Genomic DNA, 11102 nt, shown 5'->3' with positions numbered 1-11102 from the left:
TGTGTGTGTGTGTTTCTATCTCCATCCCGTGGTAGACAGGCGGTACTGTACAGATGGCCTGTACACACCACAGGCAGCTAGGACCACTTAATTGTGGATTCTGACCTCCAAAATGGTCAGGCAGAACAAACATTTTCTTTTCACAAATTGTCTGGGGCATTTTGCTATAGTGGCAGAAGCCGACTTATACTGTTCAGAATCGGGGTTACAGTGGGTGAGCAGGTCTCATTAGCAGGCTAGGCAGTAGGGCAGGATGAGGTCGGCGTGTGGTTGCAGGGCTCAGAGGGGTACTGAAAGATTCCATCATCAAGATGAGCAACAATCGCTGTAGCGTTTAAACGATTAATATATGAAAATCCATGAGCAAAGCATCAGAATTTGCAACACAGTGCAGTCTTGCTGATTTTCCCTTTGCCTTGGGTTCCAGCGTGACCTCCAGGGAGGCCATGGCACTGCCGTTGGATTTCCTCCACTGTGCAGCATTTGTTAGTGCTTTCTTGACTTTCATGACCTAAACCTTTTTTGCATACTAGTATCTTTCCAGTTGGGTTTGTCAGGTCTTGATGGAATTGTTACAGAACAGTTTGACGATGCGGCACCGGTTGCTGTGGTGCCTGGCCACATCTTAGCCTGGTTTCTGTTGCCGATGACAATAGCATGGGAACGGGTAAGTTAGAAAGAAAGTGCTGTTTATTTTGGCTCATGTTTCTGCAGGTCCAAAGTCAAGGGCCCGTCCCGGCTGGCAGGGTCGCAGGCTGGCTCCGGGTGTCACAACATGGCAGGAATCAGGGAGAATATGTTCCTGTGTTGAAGTATCTGTCCCTATTCTTATAAAGCTACCAAGACTCAAGTTATGGGGACTCCCCTCTTGAGTTTATCTAACTGTAGTCTCTCCCGAAAGATCTCATCTCTAAGCCTCAGTTTTAGGTTTCCACCATCTTGACGTCTCATGGTGGGATTTGGAGGAGGCAAACCATTCTGAAGCAGCCACAGTCCCCCGGCTAATTGTTCAGGGCTTCGCCAGTAATTCTTATGTAGGTCACTTGACTCAGGTAGTTTTTGATCAGAATTTACACTGTAAAATCTCTCCTTTTGCCTTTATAATTGTAAGTATGTTGTATAGTACTACTTTGAAACCTTATGAAACCAAAGCAGAAATTGCTTTGAAACCTTGAGTTTACTCATGTCTGTGGGAACTCACGGTTTCCCGGTTTAGTCAGAGGTCACAGCCCATTAGCATGTCTGTTAGTCTTGTGCCTTGCTTAGTCAGTGGGTTCCCTTCCATCCAACCTCTGTATCCTTTTGAAATGTCTCTAGAGTTCTTTGGGCTTTTGCTTGCTTTCTGCCAACTATAATAGTGCACATTGTTCTACCGCTACCGTCCCAGGGCTAGAACCAGCCATGGACAGAGTCCTGCTGCTTCCAGTAGGAAAATGGTGTGTGTGAGCACCAAGAGCTGCATTCCTGTGTGCTCGTTGCTTTGGAGTATTGTCGTTCTGGGGCTGCGGGCTCAGGTTGGCACTATGCTTCTATATCTACACACACCTCATTAAACAGTGTTCTGATCCTGTGACAAAAGAAGAAAACTCTTGTTTTGTCTCACAGTTGGGGAGGTTTCAGCCCATAGTCCCATTGCTTTTGGACCTGTAGCCAAGCTGTAGGTCCTGGTGACAGTACACAAGGGAACAAAACCACCTGCCTCATGTCACCCAAGAAACGAGAGAGAGGGCCCTGGGTCCTACTAGTCCCTTCATTGGCTTGTTCTCAATGATTTTATTTCCTCCCATGAGGCTCTGCCCCTTGTAATAGTCCTAGCTCCTCCCTAAGGCTGATGACCAAGGTTTTGGCACATGGACTTTTGGATGACACATATCCAAACCACAGCACACACGTATGTAAACTGCATATGTTTACTTCTCTGTCTGTACTGAAAACTGAATTTACAAGGATGTCTTATTCCAGTCTTTCCCCATAGAATTCTCTTTGGAGTTTCACCTCGTATGGATGCCCTTCTCCAGCGGTGGGAAAGCTGGCTTCTGTTGTTCCTGATGTATTGATCTATTAATGCCCCTGTGGCTAACCCATCTGACATGTTCATTGATTTCCACCCCCAAACTGGGCACCTGCTCATAATCTGGATGTCCAGAATGGGCCACTCTGCCCTCCCTCAGATGACCTCAGGATCTCCATCACTGAGGGGGACACCTTCCTTACCTGCTGAGCTCCTGCGGTAGTGCTTTGCCCTGGGTGACCCTAGGCCCTCCCCTAGTCCCTTCCCCACACAAACCCGCCCTCTTCTTAGGATGGAAACCTGGAGAAAGAGTCACGTGCATCACTTTTTAAATCAAATCAAATCAGAACGGAAGTGAATATTCAGGATAGTGAACAATAACAAACTTCACACGACCACCAGAATTTCTTAACTAGTAAGCTCTTTAGAATACAGAGTACAGTTTCAGAAAGGTTGCAGCTACGCGCAGGACAGCGCAGGCCAAGTGGATATAAGTCAAGCTTCCTCGTCGGAAACTGGGCTGTTTGCTTCAGCAACTCGAGGGAAGAAAACATGAAGTCTCCAAAATCAAAATTAATGTTATTTTTTTTCAGGGATTTGCAGGAGGTTGACCAGCCTAATTGCACCATTTGGGTGTGTAACGTGCTGGAGAACATAATTTTAAAAAGGACTGAGAAACTGTGCGGTGTCTTAACTCGGGTGGGACTGTAATCATTGCAGTAACTGAATGTGACTGTGTGTCTATGTGACTGAAATGGGAAAAGCAGTTTGTAAAAAACAACAACAACAAAATGTCCATTCTATCCCTCGGGACTTCCTTAATTATAAATACCAGGTAGCCTAGCACAGGCTAAATATAGGCCTGGTGGCCATCTCTATTTATAACATTTTTAGTAGGAAGTCACCAGAGCAATTCAGAATTAATTTGGTGTGTAGGTTTTTACGGGTTCTAATTAGTCGTGTTTTTCTTAAGCTGGCCAACTGGGATCAATAGTGTTATATAACTGAGCCCAGGGGACCGTGACTTAGACGTGGACTCCTCCAGAAAGCCAAAGCCCTTGGAAGAAGTCAACCCAAAGAAAGACCTGCAGCTCCAGAAGCCGCTAGCTGCAGCTGCACGGAAGAGGGGCTGGAGACGGCTGTGTCCAGCCAAGGGCAGGCTCCAGGAGTGATAAAGGGATGCGTTTTTTATTTTTTATTTATTTTTTTCCGTTGGAAGCTGCAAATCTTCTACCCATTCATTTGGAGACCTTGACGGGCGATGTTCCCAGGCCTGCTTATCAGCTGTTCCCTTGAGGGAACAGATTCAGTTGCTCCAGCCTGGGGAGGTGGGATGATGTTTTCCTGGACTGTAGGCAACTCCCCACAGAGCCAGCTTTCTGACCCTGGGGATGGTGGACTTTTGGAAGACTGGATGTCATCTGGGGTGGAAGCTGGTTTTCAGTAGTGGCTCTGCTGCACGTCAGACATGGTTGATTAGGTTGGGACTCCTCCTCCATTCCTTCAAGTAACGCTGTCTTGAAGAACACAGGGTGAACTCCAGCTGGCAGCACTACGGGGCTCACCCTAGGGTGAGAATAAGTGCTTGTGCTTAAAATAAAATCTCAAAAGACTCGGCTCAGACACAGCTCTCACACTCCCCTCCTGTGGCTCTGCAGGTTCTCCGTGCTCCTCACATCTGTGGGTGTGCTCCCCATGAATGAACTCCAGGCGCCTGAGTAGATGAGCTACGCCTTCTAGATAGCTCAGAGGCTGTGTCTGCCCCAGCCTCCAGCCGGGAGTTGGTGTCCTGACTCCACTGCATAACGCTTTCCAGTTTCACAGCTGTCCTGGAAGGGGGCCGGTTGGGAGAGAGTACAAAGGAAGACAGTAGTGGCCAGGAGGGAAGGGACTAGGGACGGTCCATCCTGCCTCTATACTCAAACTTTCCCTGAGCTACTTTATATCGGTGGAATGACATCTATCTGATGTCATTTGGGTCTGGAATTCTGAAATTTGCTTGGCTTTGCTATGTTTTCCAAGCTTCTGTACACCAGAGACCCCCGACAGGTGCTGTCATTCCTGCTGTTGAGATTTCAGCAAAGGGGGGAAGTGGTGAGAGTCGTGATGGCGACAGGGGGGCCAGCTGAGTCTGGGGCATCCGGGAAGGCTTCCTGGAGGCAGGGATGACATTAGGATAAGATTACCAGTAGCAGGAGCTAGTGGAGCCAGGGTCAGAGGTCCAGCACTAGCAGCACAGGGGGATGAAGCAGCAAGATAAGGGCTCTCACCCTGGCAGCGTCTCTGAAGGACAAGCCTGTGGCAAGAGAGGTGGCCTGGCTTGGTGGCTACGATCCGGATGTACTCTGCGAGGGGCTCGTGCTGTCCTCTGTGACAGGGAGGAGCTGGGGAGGGCTGGAGTGTGGTGCCCTTGAAGAGATGAATGGGCCGGCTCAGCACCCCAGGCCTGCCCCCGTGAAACAGGGCAGTGGACCATTTTAGGGACTGTTTTGAGACGGTTGGGGGTGGGGGACAAAAGGATGGCAATGGCTGCTCTAGTGGTGGTGGGAGTTATCTGTGACCCCTGTGCTGTCCCAAGCCTAAGGACAGAGATGCTGAGAGTATGCACGCTCCAGTCTCCCAACGCCCTGACCTTGACCATGCAGGGTACTCAGGATCCATCTGGATGGAGGGACGGGAAGCTCCAGAGCGGCCAATGGCCCCAAGTTGAGTTCCAGGGTGGGGGGAGGGAGTGGGAAGTGGGAGTCAACTGGCTGGCCGGGAGAAGGATCAGCCTCCTAGGAAGGGCTCAGCTGCTCTATTGCTCCAGGACCCACAAACCCTGTCAGCACCCAGACCTCCATCTGGGGTCAGGCCCAACTTGCAGTAGATTTGTTGGAGATCTTTGCCGGGTTCTGAAGTATACCACAATGGGGAGCCAGAAACCCAGGGCTTCTGAATCAGGGCAGTCAGCACCGGCTCCAGCAGCCCACTTGGGTATGATGGTTATGAGAAAATCAAGGATTTGCCTGTCTTTGGTCACATATATCCATACACTTGAATGCTTATGTATTTATATATATAAACCTCTATATATCCATATATAAAATACATTCAAATATTATATAAACATAGTCACAAACACACATGCATATCTCTGTATGTATATATATATCTGAATATATATGCATATGTATTTCAATACTTGAGTATTTCACACACAGCAGAACAAAACAAATCTTCATACAGCACTGGAGCCATCCATCCACATACACACAGAGGCATAATGGAAAAGGTATTGAGCTTAATGCGTGACGCCGATAATTTCCCTTAGAAATGGAAACGAGTAGGCACTTGCTGAGCTCTGTGGCCCAGTGTGCGTAACCTCCTGCCGAGGACAGACATCAGGTTTTTGGGATCTCCATAGCAGCTGTTGGCCTTTCATTATTCCAAAAGATAGAGGTTTGATGACGAAGAACCCTAGCTGTATTGTTAACAAGATAAGTGATCTTGAAGAAACGACCTCACAGTTCCACAGCACAGTTCCTCTGTCTGCAAGATGAGGTTAGACCTAACAGCTAGCTCCCTGAGCTGTGAATCCATCTTAACTGGGATGGGCACGCTATCTGACGCTTGCCTTCTGAGCTCCAGGCACTCAGTGCAAGTTGGGGACAGCTAGGGACTGAATAGGGCAGTTGCTCCTAACTCCAGTCTCTCTTTGTACCTTCCTTGTTTGCACTGGGTGTCTAATTATCTAGTGTTTTTGAAATGTCTAATAGAGCCTCCTGTTAGGGAGAATTAAACTACATTTGACTCTGTTCTCTGTGAGTTCTTTGATCTCATTTCTTCCTGTGTTCTGGTTGAGAACATTTAGCAAGGCCTTTAATGCTGTTTTAATGATATTGCCAATTTTACCAACTAATGTATATAGTTACATATTGATATTGAGTAGCGAGACGTGAGCATTTGATATTCGGCAAACTGTTTTATTGGATAGTGCTCTCAGAGACAGATTCTGATGAAGACATTGTGAAAATACCGTGGGCAAGAAAGGAAAACAGAACACATTGAAGTTTTATGTTAGGATTTAAGAAACAGTGCCTTACACTGCAGCAGGCAGTGTTGCTGATGAAGAGCAGACAGAGGCTTGGGAAGGGACCAGACAGGAAGGCCACAGGTCTGATGGGCTTCCTCCTTCCACAAAAGGGGAGGGGGGAGAAGCTGCCCCCAGCTTGTGCATGGAAGTGTTTGTGGCACCCAGTGTATCTATCTCTGTAATGAGGGGCTATTCGGAGACGGCTTGAGCAGTGGCTGTGCAGGGTGTGTATACTGACTGCGGAAGCAGAGCCAGTGTCTGGCATAGACTATCCCAGGCCATGGCCCAGTGACAGCAGCTCGGGATGGACAGCCAGACAGCCAAGCATGTGTGTTCCTATGAATGAGTGTCAAACCAGGATAAGGACGTTTCTAGACTGGGAGTGAAGCTCTGTGGTACATGCTTAGCATGTATGAGACCCTGTTCTGTCCCCAGCACACATTTTCTTCCAGAAAAGGATTTTTGCTGCCTGCTTCTGCCTTTTCTGTCCGCAGGAGTCCCTCATTATCTGAGGGACTCACATCCGATGGTTGTAGTTACAGTCAACCTCAGCCTAAAGACATTAAATAAAAAATTCTCAAGTACTTTATACTTTACATTGCTTTAGAATCATAGATATATTTATATTCATTGTGTTTGTTCTAGTTTGTTATTAAATGCCACGCCTAATTTTATTAATGCATTGTGAGCATGTATATATAGGGGAAAATCATAATATCTATGGGGTTTGGTACTATTGGTAGCTTCAAGTTTCCACCGAGGCTCTTGGATAGGAGACTTCTATATCATTACAAGTCTAGTATCTGCCAGTTTAACCCTGAAGTTAAACCAAGGGAATAACAGTCATCTCAAGTCTTACTTGTGAATTCATATGTCAGTTAGTGTCCGTTATCTTTGCTGGCCTTTGGACAGAATGGAGGTATTGCTAATTCAGAAATTTGGAGCTTCCCTCCCCCTCTCGTGGACACTGGAGCTTCAGTCTCCCCATATGATGACCTCCTCTTACAAATGGCACAGCTGAGGTGGAGAGAGTCAGAGTCACAGGAGTCAGGGGCAGAGCACTCTCAGATACCATCTGGTTGAAGCCAGAGAGCGGACCCATCCCCCAGAGACTCTGTCCACGCCTGGGGCCTGCCACCCGGGTATCCTGTCATCTCTCTTCATGACCACAGCCTGAGGTAGGAAAAAGCAGTTTCCAAGCCTCGTAAGTGCTGCTCCAGCAGGGCCAGGTGAGAACTCAAGAGCTGCAACAGCAAAGGAGGAGCAACAGGAAATGGCTCCATAAGCAAACAAGTGGGTGTGACCAGTCCAGTCGTTCTAGAAGTAGGACCTGGGAATGTACCCAAAGGAAGCGAAAGCAGGACTTGGGCAAATATTGGCACACCCTGTCCATAGCGGTAACATTCACAGTAGCCAAATGAGGAAGTAAGCTGTGTCCGTCACCATAAATGCAGTGTTCATTGGCCTTAAACTGGAAGAAAATTCTCACGCGTAATACAACATGGATAACCTTGAAGTCATGGTGCCAATCAGGATGAGCCAGGCACCAAAGGCCAGATGCTGCCTGGCTTCGCTGAAGCAGCTCCCTGTGTTAGCAGCTAGCTTTGCAAGGGCAGGAGGATTCCTTGGCTGAGGGCCCCTTCTCTTCTGCGGTGGAACTCAACCCTCCTGCCGATTTGGACATATGTACAAACAGGTGCAGTGCTGGCCACGGCTGACCCCAGAGGCCATTTGCCCAGTTAGTATTGTGAGGGTCATTTGTTCTTTTCCGTCTTCCAAGACCTTGTGGACCATTTCTAAGGATGATTGCAGGTGGCCCAGAGACAAGGGGACCAGGTGACCTTGGGACTTTTAAGGGAAGGCATGGTTCCCCTGGCGTGGCTCAGCTACCCAGAGGCCAGTACTGCCCCGAATGACCTCCAGGACCGCCCCAGGTGGCTCTACATGGAACCATTTATTTACAGCAAATGTCATTCCCCTGTCACCTTTTCTCTAACAGGGCACTGACTTGAATGCTCAGACTTAAAAGACCAACAGTTATGTACCCTGTCCCCTCACACACACAGGGATAGTGGCGGTTCATAGGCATTCTTCCTTACTAATTCCTGCTGGGCAGTGAGGCTCCTTGACCGCCTTTGGCTCATATAGGTCTGGTATACTTTAGCAGTCTTTGGGTCACTTGTTTAGAGAGTGAGCAATAGGATTTACCTGTAGGAAAAGAGAAAAGTGCCTGTGCATAAGATAGGGCAGAATCAGTGGCGTTTGTGATGGCAGAAAAAGATGTAGAAAATGGACAGAAAATTGGAATTGCAGGTAAGCTGCAGGTAACCGTGAATGGGGTGCTAACTACCTACCCGGAGCCCTGCTTGTCCCCTCATATACATAGCTCTCTCCTTCAGCAGATCTGGAAACAAATCAACTTGCAAAATGATACTTGACGTCTCATGAGGAATGAAAGCCCAGAGAGGGTCAGTCCAGGATTTCCAACAGAAAGAGTCAGGCAGCCTGTTTTATCCCAAATCCACAGCATCTGAGACCTTAAGAGAGGAATGGAGGGGCCTCAAAAAGGAGCCGGAGAGCTAATCCCAGCCCCCAGTAAGCGCTGTCATTGGTTAGCGTCACCCTAAGCTCTCAGCACTGAGTAGGTTGACACTTGACTGTCTTAGTACTTGATGTTCTCTGTGTGTGAGAACAGAACATGCCAGGCAGGACAAGCCTGAGTAGAGGGGCTTTATATTTTTAATAGAAAAAGGGCTGTCTCCTCAATGTAAGAACAGGAAGCAGCTGGGCTGCCAGACTGGCTGGCAGGGAAAGCTGAGGGTGGCAGAGACCCCAGCAGAACCTCTTTGTATACTCACCCTGTCTTCTTGTGCAAAGACGTGGAAATGGTCGCTCACAGCATCTCAATCCCGTGGTCTGTCCTAAGGACTGTCGTTTCATCTCTATTGGGCATTGGCAAGTTAGAGCAGACAGATAGACAGAGTGGCTGTGAGGTTGGGGCAGCTGACGGTGTTCTCCTAGGCAAACTTTAGTCCTGGTGAAAGTCAAGGGGAATCAGAAACATAAAATAGCATAAGGGTAAGTAATCTCATTCTCATTTTACTCAGAAGGGATTGAGATAAACAGGGATTGAATATCCTTGCTCAAAACGACATGGCTCTCGGGAGGCAGAGGCAGGCGGATCTCTGTGAGTTCGGGACCAGCCTGGTCTACAGAGCTAGTTCCAGGACAGGCTCCAAAGCCACAGAGAAACCCTGTCTCGAAAAACCAAAAAAAAAAAACCAAACAAAAAACACATGGCTAATGGTGGGAAGAGTTTGAATGAAACTTATCTGACTGAAAATCTATATGTAAAATCATCACGTCCAGATTGCTCTAGAGGCCAATTACAGTACTATATACATATACTTGATATGTACAAATGAATATCATGTACATATGGATATATACTTATCATGTATATATGACATATACACATATATAGGACATATACACATTCTATATATGATATGTATAAATGGATAGCACTACAAGATACATTATATATAGTTATAAATCATGTGTAGGCATATAGATAGGTAGATACACCTACTGTACCTCTTCCTACATATACATATATAGATAAAGTGTAGTTTGAAGACTAGGCACAGTAAGATATCAACAACAGTAATGAATAGAACGATAGTAATGTGTCTATAAGATGCAAATTACTTGTTGCTGGAATTTTCCATTAAGTGTTTTTGGATCACAATCGACTACAGATTAATCTGTAAGTGAAATCGTGGGTGGGTGGGTGCAGAGGGGGCTTCCTTTGTCTTCAGTCCCTCCTTGTGTCAGCAGCCCAGCTGGCTGAGTAGGGGCCACAGAACAGTACCGGGGTAGGTCTAGTCCATCTGCACTTTCAGATGCCGCTTCTGAGGATGGTGGCTAACCAGTGATTTAATACAGCCGGAGACAGTTAGGACGAACAGGCCTCCGAAAGCGATGCTCTCGTGCTCAGGAATCTTCAGACACTGGGCAAGTCGACATGACGGGAGGGGGTAAGCATCAGCCTTTCTCGAAGACGGCATCAGACCACACGGCTTCTCTTAGTTCCACCTAGTCTCAAGCTGAAATCTGCCCTGAAAAACTGCCCATAACAGAAAATTGGGACACCCCAGGGGTCTGGATGTTCTCATCTGACCTCTTAAAACCCGGAGCAGATGGACCAGTGTGTTTTCTTTGGCTTCCCCCATGCACTTGAGAGTGAGAGTCCATTCTTAGAGATTTTGGTTTACCCATGGGGTGGAGAGGAAGGAGAGTGTTTACAACGGATATTTTGGAGTAGGACCTGACTTGACACTAACTTAGCTACCTCAGGGATACTTGGCCCAAAATAAACACTAATTCATATCTAAAAATCTTGGCCACAGTAGTATAAACTTAGACAGTATTAGCCGGTAAGTTCTGATGGAGTGTGTGCTTCCTCAGGATCATCTAGGGTTGTTTATCTAAAAAGAACTTCCGGTTCATAAACATTGACTGTGTGCCAGAGACACAGGTGGGGAGCAGGGTGGGGAGACTGTTTGCACTGGAAGCCCAAGAAGCCTCGGGCAATGGGAAGCGGTTGTGGGAAGAACTTTGAAGCTGTCTGTGAGGTGGTGTTGGAGAAAAGTAACCCCGCCTCTTGTTTTGCAGATTGGAAACCTGGACGATTACTACCATTTTTACCACAGCAAGACCTTCAAGCGATCGACCCTAAGTAGCAGAGGCCCTCACACCTTCCTCAGAATGGACCCACAGGTATGAGCAGGGCAGGAGCCTTCCTAAGGACTATCTGGCACTGCCCTCTTGAAAGTGGACCGTAATGCGACTCTATTCTAAAATTTTAACTCAGTATGTACTTTGAAGAAAATGTAGCAGAGATATAGAAACATGTCAGATCCACTAAATGCCCTTGATGTTTGTGTCTTGCTCAGAGAAAAAATACTTGATTTTAGTTAAAATGATAAAATCTACCAATATTTTAAAAAGTCA

The 11102-nt window shown here is 47.2% G+C and overlaps 1 protein-coding gene across 1 annotated transcript in view; it reads left to right on the top strand.

Annotated features, from left to right (window-relative positions):
* Nucleotides 1-11102, top strand: part of Pcsk6 (proprotein convertase subtilisin/kexin type 6) — a 168942-nt gene that overhangs the window by 17313 nt on the left and 140527 nt on the right. Inside the window, exon 3 of the mRNA XM_013350233.2 lies at nucleotides 10764-10868. Within this exon, the coding sequence (XP_013205687.2) occupies nucleotides 10764-10868 (105 nt within the window). The remainder of the gene's footprint in view (nucleotides 1-10763; nucleotides 10869-11102) is intronic.

The sequence above is a fragment of the Microtus ochrogaster genome, chromosome 22 (assembly GCF_000317375.1).
Source record: "Microtus ochrogaster isolate Prairie Vole_2 chromosome 22, MicOch1.0, whole genome shotgun sequence".
NCBI classification, from domain to species: domain Eukaryota; kingdom Metazoa; phylum Chordata; class Mammalia; order Rodentia; family Cricetidae; genus Microtus; species Microtus ochrogaster.
Note: the sequence above shows the minus strand (reverse complement) of the source record. Positions and strands in the feature narration are given on the sequence as shown.